We start from the raw sequence: 18,633 nt of genomic DNA on the forward strand, positions 1-18,633 counted from the left end.
TGTTTTGTATTTTGCATGTGTTTTGTATTTTTTAAGTGTTTTGGAGCTTGCATGTGTTTTGGAGTTTGTAAGTGTTTTGGATTTTGCATGTGTTTTGGATTTTGTACGTGTTTTGGAGTTTGTACGTGTTTTGTATTTTGCATGTGTTTTGGATTTTGTACGTGTTTTGGAGTTTGTACGTGCTTTGTCTCTAGGGGCCACCGTAGGGGGGTTTCAAGAGTGTCCCTATAACATTGCTCGGCTAACAGCGGCGTTCTCGACACTGAAGTCCAGATCAGAGCGGTCTATGGCTCTGGTCCAGATAGCACGGATCGCAAAACTGAGTCCTAAGGTTCTTAAATCGAACTTAAGGACCTTTGACTATGACTTTCTTAGGTGTTTTCTACTATGTTGCCCTACTAAACCAGTCCAGTGTGTAGGGGCTATTTTAGCATTATTAGACACAGTTATTTTGTATTGGTGTAACTTCAGACTTTATTGAGTAGTTCATTTCTTGTCAATACAGCTGTGTCTGATAGCTGACTGGCAGGAGGAGGCTTAATGCAACCTGCAAAGTTAATGCACAGACATTTTGTCTTTTGTAGATTCCATTCAACTGTTTTTCTGTTCTTGTTATTTAAGGTCTTGCAACCCTGAACACTCCAGTATTTTCATTATTACTAGTTGTGCCTAATGATCTATATGTGTCACACTGGATTAGATTAGGTTCTTTTGTATGCAAAGGTCTGCCCTCATTGATAGGTTTAAAATTACTGTGCTTGTAAGATACAGTAGTTTTTGTGGTTGAATAGAAACCGATGTTTTACAGATTCCTATTTCCCTGTTTTGTAGGTACTTGGAGTACAAAGCAGGATCTGCAACATCAGTGATAGCGGTCAATCCCACACAGCCTCAATTATCATTGTTTGCTCCAAGCATCCACTTATTTTCCCCAAATTCACCCAGGCAACAGGCCATCACCCAGTCCATCCTCCAGGACCCTATAGTTGGATGCTCTCTCCCCCTGTCTATCGTTGAGAATCCACATTTTAGACACTTCCTGAATGTCTTGGATAGCAAATACACTCCTGTGTCTAGAACCACCTTGACAGAGAAGCTGATACCTCACCTTGTCACTAAATTGAAGGGTGACATAATCAAAGCCCTGGAAGTCCAGCCAAATGTAGCAATAACAACAGACCTCTGGTCTGACCGGAGGCTTCGTACTTTCCTGGGAGTTACTGCTCATGCTGCCTGCAAGAACAAGGACTCTTACAGTTTACAATCATTTTTGCTTGACAGTAGGCGTTTCACAGGGAAGCACTGCGGCGAACGAATCGCCTCAGCATTTGACAGAATAGTTGAGGAGTATGGCATTGGCCATAAAATAAGCTACATTCATAAAGTGCGCATGCGCCAACCAGCGTGCAGCCTGTTACAGTCGCTCCTGCTTTTCTCTTAGTTTAGCTCTTTTTTCTTACGTATTCTTTTTTTTTTCTGACTTGTATTTTCCTCCGTTTTCTATCTCTTACTCAATCATGTGGATTGAGAGAGTTTTTGTTCTTCTGGTGGCCGTGGAACTGTTACTTTTATCATGGAACGGGACCGCGGCACATCTCCTACACGCACGGACTGTTTACTCCAGAGATCAGCTGATCGCCCTGATGCCGGCCGGCTCGCTGGCCAGGCCCGCAGAAGTGCCCGCAGAAGTACCAGCTGAAATTTGGAGGAAAACACATCGGGGATGCAGAGGTCAAGGACAGAAGAGAAGAAAAAAGGTGACGGTGAGACAGCGGAGGCTCGAAGCGAGGAGGAGGTTTAAACCGTGTCTGCCGTCTATCGTGATGGGAAATGTGCGATCGTTGGCAATTAAAATCGACGAGCTCTCAGCACTGGTACGGAGTCAGAGGGAATACCGAGAGTGTAGCCTGATGTGTTTCACCGAATCATGGCTGCACCAGGTCATTCCCGATGAGAATGCTTCCGTGGAAGGCTTCCACACTGTTCGGGCGGACAGGGACAGCATCGCTAGCGGTAAGCGTAAAGGAGGTGGGCTTGCTGTTTTAGTTAACAACCGGTGGTGTAACCCTGCCAACATAACAATCAAAGAAAGGATTTGTTGCCCGGACACTGAACTGTGTGCTGTTGGACTCAGGCCGTATTATTTACCCAGGGAATTCTCTCACGTCATCTTGGTGGCTGTTTATGTTCCCCCCTCTGCTAACCCCACAGCTGCATGTGACACTATCCACTCTGCCATAGCTCGGCTACAGACTCAGCACCCGAGTGCCTTTATTGTGATCTCGGGTGACTTCAACCATGTATCACTGGACAATACACTACCAACATTCAAACAATATGTGGACTGTCCCACCAGGGGAGAGAAAACTTTAGACTTACTGTATGCTAACGTCAAGGATGCATACAGCTCCTCCTCCCTCCCCCCACTTGGTAGGTCAGATCATAACCTGATTCACCTCACCCCCCGCTATGTGCCAATTGTGAGGAGGGAACCTGTGACCACCAGGACTGTTAGGAGGTGGTCAGAGGAGGCAATAGCGGAACTACAGGGCTGTTTCGAGGTGACCGACTGGGAAACACTCTGTGAGCCTCACGCCGAGGACATCAATGGGCTTACTGAGTGTATCACAGGCTACATAACTTTCTGCACCGACTCCATTGTTCCAGCTCAGACTGTTCATTGTTACCCAAATAACAAGCCGTGGGTGACTAAGGACATCAAAGCCCTCCTCAACAACAAGAAGAGGGCTTTCAGAGGGGGCAACAAAGAGGAGGTGAGGAAGGTCCAGGTGTTACTAAAGGACAAGATCAGAGAGGCTAAGGACAATTACAGGAGGAAGCTGGAGTGGAAACTCCAGCAGAACAGCATGAGAGAGGTGTGGAGGGGCATGAAGACCATCACTGGATTCAGGCCAACCAACAGCAGGGGAGCTGAGGGAGGTGAGAATAGAGCCGACGAGTTGAATCTGTTTTTCAATAGATTCGACACCACAGTGTCTGCTCCCACCCCCACAACCTCACCTGCAGTCAGCCTGGAATCCAGAGCCACACCACTGTGCCAGCCTCTCTCTTCACATGTTGCCTCCTGTGAGATTCCTGACACCCCTCCCCCACCCATCACCTTCACTCAATACCAGGTTGAGATGCAAATGAGGAGACTTCACTCAGGCAAGTCTGCTGGACCAGACGGAGTGAGTCCCCTTGTCCTCAAGGCCTGTGCCCCCCAGCTGTGTGGAGTCTTTCATAAACTGTTTATGCTGAGTCTGAGTCTGCAGAGGGTCCCGGTGATGTGGAAGACATCATGCCTCGTCCCTGTACCAAAGACGCCTCGTCCCAGTGGCCCCCAGGATTACAGGCCCGTGGCACTGACCTCCCACATCATGAAGACCCTGGAAAGGCTCATCCTGGACCAGCTGCGACCCATAGTAAGACCACATCTGGATCCCCTTCAGTTCGCTTATCAGCCTCGTCTCGGAACAGAGGACGCCATCATCTACCTGCTCAATCGTGTCTACACCCATCTGGACCAGCCGGCGAGCACTGTGAGGGTCATGTTTTTTGACTTTTCCAGTGCTTTCAACACCATCAGGCCGACCCTCCTGGGTGATAAGTTAGCAGCGATGCAGGTGGATGCTTCTCTGGTGTCCTGGATTGTTGATTACCTGACAGGAAGACCACAATATGTACGTCTCCCACAGTGTGTGTCTGACAAGGTGATTAGCAACACAGGGGCACCACAGGGGACTGTCCTCTCCCCCTTCCTCTTCACCCTCTACACCACAGACTTCAGCCACTGCACAGAGACCTGCCATCTTCAGAAGTTTTCTGATGACTCTGCGGTGGTTGGATGCATCAGCAGGGATGATGAGACAGAGTACCGGGCTGTGGTCGACTCCTTTGTCACGTGGTGTGAGCAGAATCATCTGCAGCTCAACGTGGCAAAGACCAAGGAACTGATCGTGGACTTCAGGAAGACCAGGAAACACTTGACCCCTGTTTCAATCCAGGGGGTCAGTGTTGACATTGTGGAGGACTATAAATACCTTGGAGTACACATTGACAATAAACTGGACTGGGCTAAAAACACCACAGCACTTTACAGGAAGGGCCAGAGTCGTCTCTATTTTTTGAGGCGACTGAGGTCCTTCAACATCTGCCAGAAAATGCTGAGGATTTTCTATGAGTCTGTGGTGGCCAGTGCAATCCTCTATGCTGTTGCATGCTGGGGGAGCAGGCTGAGGGTCGCAGATGCCAACAGACTTAATAAACTGATCCGTAAGGCCAGCAATGTTGTGGGGATGGAGCTGGACTCCCTCAAGGTGGTGTCGGAGAGGCGGATGCTGTCCAAGATAAAGACAATGTTGGATAACACCTCCCACCCACTCCATGACATGTTGGTCAGTCACAGGAGCTCGTTCAGTGAGAGACTGAGATTACCGAAAAGCACCACTGAACGACACAGGAAATCATTCCTGCCTGTGGCCATCTCCCTGTACAACGCATCCACTTAACACACTGTTTGCTGCTACAACTACACATGTTTCTTTTCCAAATATTTATTTATAAGTGACTTATGTATGTATATATGTATATATTGTACTATTCTTAGTTAGTGTATTGTCTGTCTTGTCTTAATGTTGGTTTAAAATGGAGCACTGTAACAAAAAATAATTTCCCCCAGGGATCAATAAAGTATTCTGATTCTGATTCTGATTCTGACGGATAATGCATCCAATATGAAGCGGGCCTTTAAAGTCAGGATGCCAGAAGTAGAGCACCCTGAAGGTGACAGCAGTGGTGACCTCGATGATGAAACAATGTGGGAGGATGCAGAAGGTTCTGATCCATGGTCAACGGGTGAACGTCTTTCTTGCTTCGCCCACTCGCTGCAACTTGTAATCAGTGATGGGATGAAAGAGGTAAAGGCAATAGCTAGAGCCATTGCCAAAGCCAGCAAGTTTACAAACCTGCTGCACAGCAGTAGTAACCACAAAGACTTGTTTGAGGCACACTTTGGCTCCAATAAGTCCATCCCAGCAGGAAACAACACCCGCTGGAATAGCACCTACAGACAGTTAAAGGCTCTGATCACACTTGACCACGGGGCCATCACTGAAATGTGCAGCAATACAGAGAATTTAGTGTTTTCAACCCGAGAGTGGGCTCAGCTGAAAGATCTTTGTGCTTTGCTTGAGCCTTTTTCTGATGCAACAGACCTTACAGAAGGTGATCATCAGGTGACTATTAGCATGGTGGTCCCCACTGTTCTGGACTTGAAGAATCATCTTATAAAGATGGAAGTACAAATGCCCCAGGCCGTAACTATAGTCAGGGCACTGAAAAGATCCTTAGAGAAACAGTTCTCTGGAATTTTCAGGCAGATTTGCATGGACGAAAAGGATCCAGAAGAGCCGTTTAGCCATCGGATCTACTTCCTTGCCACCATGCTCGACCCCCAGTTTGGACTGACCTGGGTAGATTTAGATGTCCAAAATGGTGAAACCGGACCAGCACTGAAGAGGTTCAGAGATTACCTTAAAAAGTCATTAATAGGTGACTGTATAATAATAATAATTTATTGTTATTGTTGTTTTTGTTGTTCCACTTATTATCACTGTCTTTGGTTTTATAGCATCATTAGAAGCATCCTGTCTAATCCTGTCTTTGTGTGTGTGTGTGTGTGTGTGTGTGTGTGTGTGTGTGTGTGTGTGTGTGTGTGTGCACCCTTTTCCAGACCTTTTGATCACAGAGGTAGACAGAGACGGACCTGCAGCACCAACAGAAGAAGACACAGAATTATCAGATAGTGACTCAGCGCCACCCCCAAAACAACGTCTTCTTTCACGCTACAAGGCATTTAGGTTGCAACGCAGCACAAGCCAGGACTCGAGCACTGATGCACAAATAAGCAAGTACCTAGACAGCATAAATGACTCTGTGATGCACTCACCTTTTGGTCAAAAAACAAAGAGCGTTTCCCCAGTCTACACAGTGAGGTGTGCACATGTCTTTATATTGTTTGATTACAGAATTTTACTTAAAATGGTGTTGTTTGACTAAATAAATGTGACCATTGACTTTTAAATAACATCTTAAATAACATGCTTTTTCTATGAGTCTGTGGTGGCCAGTGCGATCCTCTATGCTGTTGCATGCTGGGGGAGCAGGCTGAGGGTCGCAGATGCCAACAGACTTAATAAACTGATCCGTAAGGCCAGCAATGTTGTGGGGATGGAGCTGGACTCCCTCAAGGTGGTGTCGGAGAGGCGGATGCTGTCCAAGATAAAGACAATGTTGGATAACACCTCCCACCCACTCCATGACATGTTGGTCAGTCACAGGAGCTCGTTCAGTGAGAGACTGAGATTACCGAAAAGCACCACTGAACGACACAGGAAATCATTCCTGCCTGTGGCCATCTCCCTGTACAATGCATCCACTTAACACACTGTTTGCTGCTACAACTACACATGTTTCTTTTCCAAATATTTATTTATAAGTGACTTATGTATGTATGTATGTATATATATGTATATATTGTACTATTCTTAGTTAGCGTATTGTCTGTCTTGTCTTAATGTTGGTTTAAAATGGAGCACTGTAACAAAAAATAATTTCCCCCAGGGATCAATAAAGTATTCTGATTCTGATTCTGATTCTGATCTGCATATCACTTTGTGTTGACAGGCCTTATCCATTTTAGGGAAGTTGATATCATACAGTGTAATTTGACTAGTACTACTACAATAGGACATGATGCAATTTCAAGTTTATAATCTTCAGTTTGATGTTACAATTTTATCTATATATAAAGTATAACTGAAACCAGTTACATATTTCATATTTTACAGTTGTTGGAGGTGATCGCTGTTTTGTCAGATGACTTTGGGGCCAGTCAGTACCATCATGTCAGCCCTTAAAAGCACACAAAAGTTAGTCTTTTTTGTCCCGGTCTTGGTCTCGTCTCAACTTGCCTGGGGAGAAGCTGATTTTATCTTAATTTGTTCCTTGGAATATAATGTAAAAATATGAAAATCCTTTATATGACTCTTGCTGAATGTGTCCACTACAGAGCAGCAGAGGGCTTTGTTTTGAATGAATTGATCTTTTGTATTAATGAAGGCCCAGGCTCTATCCATTTCCCTTACCCGATGTTTCATTCTAAAAGACACCTATTTACGCAACCGGGATGTGTGCGGGGGCCAATTTCTGGCTTATGTCTTCCACATGCATCACTCACTCTCTGTTGTGTGTGTGTGTGTGTGTGTGTGTGTGTGTGTGTGTGTGTGTGTGTGTATGCTTTTCCAAAGGACATCTATTTGCACAGCCCCAATGTGCGATGGGAGGACATCATCGGTCTGGAGGATGCCAAGCGATTAGTCAAAGAGGCCGTCGTTTATCCCATTAAGGTGCGGCCGCTACCCGAGCATGCTGGTATTTCAGCTCCGGTCGCCCATCTTCGATTCTGAATACATCTCTTTTAAAGGGCTTAAAGAGAAGGAGGGCAGTGGGGTCAGGCCAGTCTATTAGAGTGACATTAAATCTATACCTGGGATATTATGGTAACACAGATACAGAGATGGATAGGAAGACACATGTGGCATGCCATGTAGAATTTATTATACACAGCCACAATCACACAATTTGTGCTTCTGCAAATAGATAAAAACACGCACACACACAGAAATAGATGCACACACTTTTGTCATCATCGCCCAGACCTTTCTCATGGATATGATGACAACAAATCAGGTTGTCTGCATCCTCTTGACATTTACAGACGAAGATGAGGACTGATGTGTCCATCTCCTTGTATATATTCTGCTGGCCTGTTTTATTGAACATCGTCTCTCTGCCTTCCCACAATCCTAAACTTTTGCTTCCATTATTATTCATTCTCTGAGCTATAGGTCAGTTTGGTCATTTCAGCCAGCCTGTGTTTGCCACCTAAAATTTAAACTAATTTGTTGTGTGTGGTATTTGCAGCACTGATCAGCTATAAATCAGACTTATCAGGTTTCTTTGCACAGAGCTCAGTTTGCTATTGGTGTGCTGAAAATGGAAATACAATGTGTTCTCATACTGAGCTAGGATGTGATTTACTCAAGTTGTATATATACTGTTTTATTCATGTTTCCCCCTTATTCTTTGACTCAGTCTCTCCTCCTCAGTAAGGCAAGGCAAGGCAAGGCAAGTTTATTTGTATAGCACAATTCAACAACAAGGTGATTCAAAGTGCTTTACAGAGACATTAGAAACAAGAACAAATAAAAAGCATGATTTAAAATTGAATAAAACAAGCAAATAAACTAACTAACTAATTAACAAACAAACAAACAACAGTATATAAAATCAAAACAGATAAAATCAGAACAGTAGATAAAATCAGTAGTTAAATGTAAGTTTTGAAATTTAAGCTTAAAGTGTGGATTTGGTGCTTTATCCAAATGCAACTGAGAACAGGTGAGTCTTCAACCTGGATTTAAATAAACTGAGTGTTTCAGCTGATCTGAGGCTTTCTGGGAGTTTGTTCCAGATATAAGGAGCATAAAAGCTGAATGCAGCTTCTCCGTGTCTGGTCCTGACTCTGGGAACTGATAAAAGACCGGATCCAGATGACCTGAGGGATCTGGATGGTTCATACTGGGTCAGGAGGTCATTGATGTATTTTGGTCCTAAACCATTCAGAGCTTTATAGACCAGCATCAGAACTTTAAAGTCTATCCTCTGACGGACAGGCAGCCAGTGTAAGGACCTCAGAGCTGGACTGATGTGGTCCACTTTTTTGGTCTTAGTGAGGACTCGAGCAGCAGAGTTCTGAATGAGCTGTAGTTGTCTGACTGATTTTTTAGGTAGACCTGTAAAGATGCTGTTACAGTAATCAAGCCTACTAAAGATGAATGCATGGACTAGTTTTTCCAGGTCCTGTTGAGACATCAGATCTTTTATCCTTGATATATTCTTGAGGTGATAGTAAGCTGACTTTGTTATTGTCTTAATGTGTTTTTCTAAGTTTAGGTCTGCATCCATCACTACACCCAAATTTCTCGCCTGGTTTGTGGTTTTTAGATGTATAGATTGAAGTTCTCTGGTGACCTGTAATCGTTTTTCTTTGGCGCCAAAGACTATTACCTCAGTTTTGTTTTTGTTTAGCTGGAGAAAATTGTGGCACAACCAGTCATTGATTTCCTCAATGCATTTACCAAGAGCCTGTACAGGGCCTCGGTCTCCTGGTGACATTGTGATATATATTTGTGTGTCATCTGCATAGCTGTGATAGTTTATTTTGTTGTTCTTTATAATCTGTGCCAGTGGGAGCATGTAGATGTTAAACAGAAGGGGTCCCAAGATGGAACCTTGGGGAACTCCACATGTGATACTTGTCTGCTCAGATGTGAAGTTACCTATTGATACAAAGTATTTCCTGTTTTCTACGTATGTTTTGAACCAGTTTAGTACAGTTCCTGAAAGACCTGTCCAGTTCTCCAGTCGTTTGAGTAATATGTTGTGGTCAACTGTATCAAATGCTGCACTGAGATCCAGTAAAACTAGGACTGACATTTTTCCACTGTCTGTATTCAGACATATGTCATTAAACACTTTGGTCAGAGCGGTTTCAGTGCTGTGGTTCTGTCTAAAACCTGACTGGAAGGCATCGTAGCAATTATTCTGTTTTAAGAAGTAACTGAGCTGTTGGGAAACTGCTTTTTCAATGATCTTACTTAAAAACGGGAGATTTGAGATCGGCCTGTAGTTGTTCATTTGTGTCTTGTCAAGATTGTCCTTTTTCAGTATAGGTTTGATTACAGCAGTTTTTAGTGATTCTGGAAACACACCTGATAATAAAGAAAAGTTGACGATCTGTAACAGGTCTGACTCTAAAGTCTTTGAGACCTTTTTGAAAAAACTCTTTACAGGCATCCTGTCTCCATGGAAGGGTTTACTGCTCTATGGTCCCCCGGGTAAGGACTCAAGTGCAGGATATTAAAAAATGTCAGGGTCTCACTATGAAAACTTCACATTCCCTTACCCACGCAGGTACAGGTAAGACGTTGCTGGCCAAGGCCGTAGCTACAGAGTGTAAGACAACCTTCTTCAACATCTCAGCTTCCAGCATTGTCAGCAAGTGGAGGGGAGACTCTGAGAAACTGGTCAGGGTAGGCTGTCAGCTATAGGAAGAATTTTACAAAAACATGTTTGAATACTATACTTTGTGTTTTGTGTTTCATTTTTTGAGGTCTGATTACACTGGTCAACACTGAAATTGTTACTGACCTAAAAAGGTCCTAATCTGTAGTGTCTTGGTGTGTTGAACACAAATATGAGCATGAAAATATTGTGTTTGCTCTCGTTTGGAAGATATTTCATAGTTTTTTTTTCTATGTTTCACTGTGTACATTTATCCAGCAGGACTGTAACAACATCCTAAATAAGCATAGAATGATGTAATATTGCATCACATTGGATAATACCATCATGTACACATCATCCAGAGTTTATTCCATTATTTCCTGAAGGAATGCAGTACTACTGCCAGGCAGCTGCTGAAGTAAGCTGACATCAGCAGTGTACTATACAAAGCCTAGTTGGAAAATTTGAGAAATCTTTCAGACTTCATGGGATACAGCTTAAGCTACTGTTACATAAAACTGTCATTATTCTATCCATTTAGTTACAATACAGAACACTAATGCCTCAAAAGTGTGTTAATACTGTGGACAATTTTTGCTATATTTGTGGGGAAATGACATTTGCCAACCAGAAGAAAGTATCACTTCTCAAGTGAAGAAGTCATATCGTCTTTACTTTGGATGCAAGATTGGCGATCAAGACAAGCCTTGGGCCCCGCATATATGCTATGCTACATGTACAACACAGCTTTCGTAGTGGTTACATGGCATACATTCCGTGATAAACTAGAGCCAATTTTGCATTTTGACTGTCATATTCGTTTTGAGTACATAAACACTGATAAGAAATGACTCATTTTATTTCAGTAACATGACTTTTGTACAATATGTTGACCGTGTATGTAGTGTAAATGATTTAATACATGTGTCTGCAGGTTCTATTTGAGCTGGCCAGGTACCACGCTCCATCCACCATCTTCCTGGATGAGCTTGAGTCAGTGATGGGCCAGAGAGCAGCATGGGGTGACCTTAACCACTAAGTGCAGTAAAATGTAGATGTGCCACTGCTGCTGTCCACAAAAACTCTGTTCATTGCTTTCAGAGGCGAGCGTGAGGGGAGTCGCAGGATAAAGACCGAGTTACTGGTTCAGATGGATGAGTCTTACCTCTTCACCAGCTTGCCAAGCCATGATGTCTCACTGGCTGCCTCCTCTCAGCTGCACAGGAGGCATTGAGCTATGCACTGTACTGGAGTACGAAGCATTGACAAAGGCGTTTAATCATTATGCTTCACATTTTTCAATTACCATTTGATTTCATGAAATTATATATGTTATCTAGAAGGAAATGTGTTCATTCACATGCTTCTGTGTTTTATTTCCAGGAGATGGAGGGCTACTCTGGCTCAGATATAAGATGGCATGTAAGGAAGCTGCCATGAGACCAGTTGGAAAAATCTTTGATGCTCTGGAGTCACATCAGGATGGTAGGACAACACACACACACACACACACACACACACACACACACACACACACACACACACACACACACACACACACACACACACACACACACACACACACACACACACACACACACACACAACCTGCAGCTGAATGTAGCTATAACAAATGAGCTGGTGGTAGAAACAGATCTGCATTGGTGGGACTGATGTCGAAATAGTCACATCCTATAAGTATCTGGGAGTTCAACTGGATCACAAGCTGGAGTGGTCTGCCAGCAAGGATGCTTCCTACAAAAGGGGTCTGAGCTGGCTTCACTTTCTACGAAGACTCAGATGTATGCAGCAGGCTGCTCTATATGTTTTATCAGTCTTTTGCTGCGAGCACCATCTTTTTTGCTGTAGCATGCTGGGGTGCAGGCATCAAAGCAAAGGATGCAAACAGACTGAAGAAATTCATCAGGGAGGCCGAGTCTGCTGCTGGCATGAAGCTTGCCACCCTGGAGGAGGTGATCAGTGACAGAATGCTGGCAAGACTGCTGGCAATCATGGAGAATGACTCCCACCCCCTTCATAACACACTGGACAATCTGAAGAGCAGTTTCAGCAACAGGTTCCTTCAGCCTTGCTGTCTGAGGGAAAGTTACAGGAGGTCGTTCCTTCCCGCTGCAATCAGACTCTTTAATTCATCCACTTGGGTCAGGTCCACAAATGTGGAACAGAATTAATCACACCTCAGTGCACCCTGTCACTTTTGTACACATGACACATATTTGCAAACATACTTGTCCTTTTATATTTATACTTATATCTCTATATTTATCTTAATATTTATCTACCAGTATCTCTGTTTCTACACTCATTTTATATGAGTGCTTGTTGTTTGTTGTATATTTGCTGCTATGACAACTCAATTTCTCTCTGGGATTAATAAAGTTTCTCTGATTCTGAAAGTCAAGACTGACCCCTACAACAGCCATCTTCTCTGTCTTACTTTGATTCTCTTTTACAGATGACACAGACATGCCCGCCATCCAACTGGAAACTGTAACAACGGCTGATTTCCTGAATGTGATTGAACACACCAAACACTCAGCACGAAACCTGATAGACAGATACACAGACTGGGAGAGAGAGTACCAATCTGTCTGACACTAGAACAGCACAATTTAAAAAAAAATGCTGGTTTAATCATTTGTTTTCTTTTTTTATTTTCTGAAAAAAAATATACAACCTAATACAACGAAACTTTTGTTATGGTGACTGGTACTTTGAGTCAAACTACTATAGCATGACTGTTTTCAATTTATCAGGATGTTCTGAGGAAAATAATTTCATATCTTAAGTCTCTCCACTGTTGAAACATTAGCAGTGTTACTTGTGCAAATGAAACCAGAAGGTTATTTTTACTTGGCGCTCAAAGCAGATTCTGCAGGATGTGTTCAACAGCATCTGGGAAACTGTCACATATCAGGTGGGGAGCTGGGCTTATTTTATTCTCATCGTCTTCTCTGTATTTACCTAAAACATAACAGGAGAGAAGATGGTTAGCAACAAGAAAAAAAAATTATGATAGATGAAGTAGCTAGAAATGTAGCTTCTAATAAAGACACCACAGTGGAAGAGAAAGCTGAAGATGAAATGAGAAGCTGACTGTTTCTCAGCTCACCAGTTCTGACAAGAATACCCAACATTCCTGAATTTTGAGCCCCGCCTACATCATCTCTGGCGTCCTGTTGGAGAAAACAAACAAACAAAAAAAAAAAAAGCACAGACCTACTTTTAGTAAATTGTGAGGGTGTTAATCAGTCACAGGCTGGTGAAGAAATATATATCACAGGGCCACTCAGTGTAAAGACCACCATTTTATTTTAATGTTACCACTAGGAAGAAAAAAAAGATTTTTTAACATTAGTATATCTTGTAAGAGGTACTAAAACTGTCAACAGCAACAATAACATTACAATAAATGGTTATACTGTATACAAGAGAAAGCCAAAAACTCACTTTCTGTCAAAAATGATAATATACTTACATCGCCTATCATGACAGCTTCACTGGGGCTACATCCTAAATCAGACAGAGCCTATTTGAAGAAATGAGAAGAGGCTTCAATGGTTGTTAGCACCAAAAAGCATAAAAAAAAATCAAATACTAAACACAAAAAGATTGTATAGATGCTATAATGTCAAGTAAGTATCTGACATGTCTGTTATAAAATCAACAATTGTCTTATTATATGAGGAAAAATAAAATCAAAATAAATTCCACACCTGTGTAAAAAATGTCTTTTCAGGCTTTCCAACTACAGTAGCTTTACAGTCGGTGGCATACTCCAGTCCCGTCACGAAAGGCCCGGGTCCGAGGGCCAAACCATCCTTACGTTTGTAGTAGCGAGCCTTATGGATGGCGATGAGAGGAGCTCCATCCAGAATCATTCTTGAAAGGAATACACATTTAAAACAATGACATTTTAGAAAACAAAATCACAAACACCAAGTTTATTATATGGTCTCATTTTTCAAGAAATAAGACATAACTGCACAAATATGCCCAAATAAAACGCTTGCTTTGCTACTACTGTATATCAAAAATAAATAAATAATACAAAGTATCTGATATTTTTGAGTAAAAATATCAGACACACTGAAGATTTTGCTGACATATATGTCAGCTGATAAACTTGACCAAGTTTAACACCTGAAAGCCTTGTTGAGTGTGGAGTAGTTGAAGTGATCAGGAGCAAGTCCAATGACGACAGCATTCGGCTCTGACGTCTCAATCCCTGCAAAAGGAAGAAAAAATATATAACTGGAGGTTTTTTAAATAAATTATTATTCATCTATATAATTTTATAGTAACTGCTAAAGAGATATCGATTTATGAATTCTTTGTGCTTCATTTTTAACAAAATGCTTGTAGACAATTAGAATTTTTTATAAAGCTATAATGTCTTAAACATAAATAGTTTATCTTATTTGGTTACTGAAACAAATGATAATTAAAACAACATAAATTCAGGTCTACCTCTCCGTCACTCACACACACACACACCACCACACACTCAACTTCGTACCAGTGAAATCTTCCAGGGCGCTGTCTTCCACCAGCAGCAGGGGTCTGTGTTGTTTCTGCTCTAACAAACTCCTTGCTGCACTCAGAGAAGTGAAGATCTCATTTTCCTGTACAGTAAAGGTCATTTTTCAAGATCACATAAGGCAGCACTCTCGAGGTCAAAATGGCATCACAGTCCTTTCAGTTTGTTGATTTATTAAGTAAATCACCAGTTTTGCTTTTCTTCGCCTAATTTTGACTTCTGCACTAACATTCTTTTCATCACTTTACTTTTGGGAAAAAACAGACATTACAAAACAAGATCACAGCGGTTCCCCTTCTAAAGGTCATTTTGATTTCTTTTGGCACTGCAGTAAAAGTTTCTGCTATAAGAAAGGGTGTGGCTATTTCACCTGGAGGTTAAAATTGAGGCGTTGCAGCCTTTCAAATAAGATCCTCTTACTCTCCTTGGTTGTGTTGGTCACAAACTTGACAGCTACAGACGCCTGCCGTAACCTGATAATGCACAAAAACACAAAAGAAAACACCTAGCAATTCAAACCATGTTTACAATTCACAGCACTCTATCACAGGAAAAGAACTGATCTAAGATAAAGATATGCAGCAAGCACAAGACAGAAAAAGGTTTTTGAGTAGTGTTCAAGTAATTTAAAAAAATAATTTTCAGTCTTTCTTTTCATTCATAGAGTAACATCCTGACTCTCAATGCGCCATTTTAGGTCTGATTTTTTTCCCTCCTGCCATTTACCTGTTAAGGGCATCCTGCGCCCCGGGCACTGCTGTGTCTTCTATATGCAGAGTTCCACTCAGGTCAATGAGCACAGCCTTCAGCGCTCGCCTGCCTGCCATCCTGGAGGCCTGCACAGGTAAGAAAGGCAATGATGTCACGAGAAGTCATTTTCTTAATAAATTAATCTGTTATTTTCGTAAGGAAACACTAAAAATTGTAATATAAGGTGAATGATATTCTGTAATCTAAATTTATCTGCATTTATTCAGATTTACAGACAAAAATCGTAGTATTTACAAAGTCAGAACTGGGGAATTTGGGACATTTCCTTTTTGTTGTTGCTTAAACTAATGATCAAAATCCTCTTTACAGTGTTTTCACTTGTTGTGAACTAATCTGAAAGAGCACAAATACAGGATGTTCTTAACATTTTAGATAACACATTAGATAAGACCTGTTTGGAACACAGTATCTGATTACGATTTCTAAACCGCTACATATGACCATCGTCCACTGTAAATGGAGCTTTAGTTGGTTTTTTTTTTTTTTTTTTAAAAAGCTTATTCTTTGATAACAATTTATTATTTTGGAGATTATATGTTTATAATCATAATTCACAGTGGTGGTGGCAGAATCTGTCAGATTACCGGCCAAACTGAGAGGATTACTCACCAGTTTCTGTTATGGGTTTCTGCCGAGAATGCAGATTTATGGATCTGTAGGTATTTGATTTCAGGCTATGAGTCCCTATTATTTAGACATACTTGGATTTGCGTCGTGTAGTTATCAGTGCAAGGGTACAATTAATGCTCTTAATACCCACCTAAAACCACACACACACACACACACACACACACACACACACACACACACACACACACACACAGAGCGTGTAAGGCTACCTATCTAACATCTGCAGTCATCTCTACAGACAACAGAAAAAATACTGAACTGTCAAGAAAGTGCTAGGATAAAAATAATAAACCTGGTTTATGTGTGTGGTAAAGGTACTAAATCATAACCTAAAGATGTAGCTTAACAGGCTGTCAGTCTCTTACATTCAGGCCTGATGTATTGTACAACATTACTCCACTTTGTATGTTTATTTAATATCTGGCACACTTGTAGCTCGTACACATTTGTCGTTCCATATTTAAAGCTTTCAGCACTTACTAATTGTACTAAACATTGTAATGGCTGGTTTTTGAGAAAAGGTGTATAAACTGATGTGTTGTCTGTTTGACAACTTTAATGTGTACTATCCGTATGATAATTGAATCGAATAAAAGCATACATACAACTGTTAATACATCTTTGAATAGAATTCGCATTAAAACATCTCATGACAAAACTCTGAAGCAAAAACAGGTTTGGTCCTTGGGAGATAGACAAAAACACAAGGGGGGAAGGGTTTTTTTCGAAAGCTATTTAGTATTTTAAATAATATTTCTGAACCACTCTTTCAAAAACTGGGTTTACATGCTGTATCAGGAGAGATGTAATGTACACAATAACAATAAATAAGCTTTAGTATTTTGTGCATGAATTATTTTCAAACTCATTGTGATAACACAGAAAATGGTTCGAATGTTTTCGGAATTATATACATGACACAATAATTTAAAAAACCTTTATTATTCATTTCCAAATGAGAAAATTAATGATAAAAGTTTCCATTTATATAAAAGGTACAAAAGCGCTACAAACTGACCTACTGAGAGCGTAAAGAGCCAGTACAGCTAACCTTCAACAGCATCAGCAGCAACCCTCCTACTTCCTGTTGACGTTTTCTTCTTCGTAGATTTAAAACGGGTTTGTTATGTGGTCACTGCTGACCCCTGCAGCTCAAATGCAGTACAGGATTATGTTTTCAAAACAGAAAAAAAAACTTGTGTTCTACATTTTTGTAGAGAAAAAAATGTATCTTAGTACCATATGTTTAATATCACTCTCTCTTGTCAATATCAATCTCTTTTTGTCGTGTTATTATAACTTATATTTTTTCAATTTCTATATTTGTAATCAGTTAAGAGGGTTATCCTTAACCACTTAATCACTCATTAGAGTAATAAAAAACATATGTGTCCCATCACACTAACAAGTAACAGATGTATTGCATTAGTGGGTCGCTCAGTGCATTCGGATAGATTTAATATGGTGGGAGGTATTAACGCAGCGATAAAGACCTTCTCTCTACAGGATGCCAGAGGCCGCTATTCAAATCCTCTTTGCATGTTACCTCCACATAGTGAATAACAACTGTTGTTTTTTTAGCTTTCTGGGTTTATTTTTTGCATAAATAGTTTGAAGCGCACATGATAGATGTGGAAAAAATGAAAACATAAGCTAATCCCACATGTCTTAAGGTCCTTCCAACAAAAACACAACTTTAACGTGTTGATCTGTTTCTGATTTTAATTCTGGTTTATTTTCAGTAGCTCTTTCTTTTTACACTTCCTCTGGCTCTTGCTATTGCTCTGTTGTTATTAAATTATAATTTCACCTGTAACACCTGCAGCCTTCTCTCTTCCCTGCACTTTTTTCCATCTAATATGTATTTTAAAAACTGTAATCAGTGATTTGATCTGTGTTGTATTTTGTTTTTCTTTAAACTCTGTTGTATATATTTTGTATTGTTTCACAGAATGGGTATTTTTCCATTATAGCTACAGTAAATTATATTCAATGTGAATACTTTTCAAATTAAACTCTAAAGTAAGCACGACTCACCACAATTCTTTCAAAAAATATTTTTGTGATTTATTATTAACGGCCCACAGATCAAAACACCACACATCCTGACCTGTGTTTTGCAGACACATATTCAGATATAATTGCGTGCTTGCTTATAGTTTTTTTCCTGACCTCCAAGCTAAACGAATCACATGTCAAAGTGGCTTTACAGCACAAATCTCTCTGATAAACATATGCTTGTAATTCCAGCAGATCCCCTTTTGCCCTCGCACCCTCCTCCATCTAATGTTAATAAAAGTGGAGCTTAGCTGGATAGAGAATGGTGATAATTCACTGCATATGGAGATTATTAATGATGTGGAGCTGGTCAGACAGAGAAAAAGGAAGTTGAGAGAAATAGTGTATGTCAATATTTACACAGTGATATCCTTTATCCAGGTACAAGTGCTCGCTTTTGGTCAAGTGAGAGTAAAATTTTAAAAAAGGAAAATTTGTTAAAAATACTTTTAATAAAGAGTGATGCATGTGACCTTTGTTCC

The 18,633-nt window shown here is 41.0% G+C and overlaps 1 protein-coding gene across 2 annotated transcripts; it reads right to left on the reverse strand.

The window, feature by feature from the left end:
* Window positions 1-12,789: 12,789 nt before the first annotated feature.
* Window positions 12,790-17,232, reverse strand: hdhd2 (haloacid dehalogenase-like hydrolase domain containing 2). Of its 2 annotated transcripts, none has more exons than XM_004538371.2 (9): window positions 17,112-17,232; window positions 15,419-15,528; window positions 15,063-15,165; window positions 14,672-14,777; window positions 14,296-14,380; window positions 13,869-14,034; window positions 13,631-13,681; window positions 13,265-13,328; window positions 12,790-13,116 (listed from the first exon to the last, which is right to left on the reverse strand). In XM_004538371.2, the coding sequence occupies exons 2-9, from the start codon at window positions 15,517-15,519 to the stop codon at window positions 13,013-13,015; spliced, it is 780 nt and encodes a 259-aa protein (XP_004538428.1). In that variant the 5' UTR covers window positions 15,520-15,528; window positions 17,112-17,232; the 3' UTR covers window positions 12,790-13,012. The 2 variants fall into 2 exon arrangements, with proteins under 2 accessions (XP_004538428.1, XP_004538427.1); XM_004538370.2 differs by having other exon boundaries at window positions 17,145-17,217.
* Window positions 17,233-18,633: the final 1,401 nt, after the last annotated feature.

This window comes from Maylandia zebra, linkage group LG7 (assembly GCF_041146795.1).
Source record: "Maylandia zebra isolate NMK-2024a linkage group LG7, Mzebra_GT3a, whole genome shotgun sequence".
Taxonomy (NCBI): domain Eukaryota; kingdom Metazoa; phylum Chordata; class Actinopteri; order Cichliformes; family Cichlidae; genus Maylandia; species Maylandia zebra.

Coding starts and splice junctions, on each gene's coding strand:
- hdhd2 (XM_004538370.2), bottom strand. Junction 14,381..14,671: donor CGCCCTGGAAGATTTCACTG/GTACGAAGTTGA, acceptor TTCCTTTTGCAG/GGATTGAGACGTCAGAGCCG. Junction 13,329..13,630: donor AAGCTGTCATGATAGGCGAT/GTAAGTATATTA, acceptor TTTCTCCAACAG/GACGCCAGAGATGATGTAGG.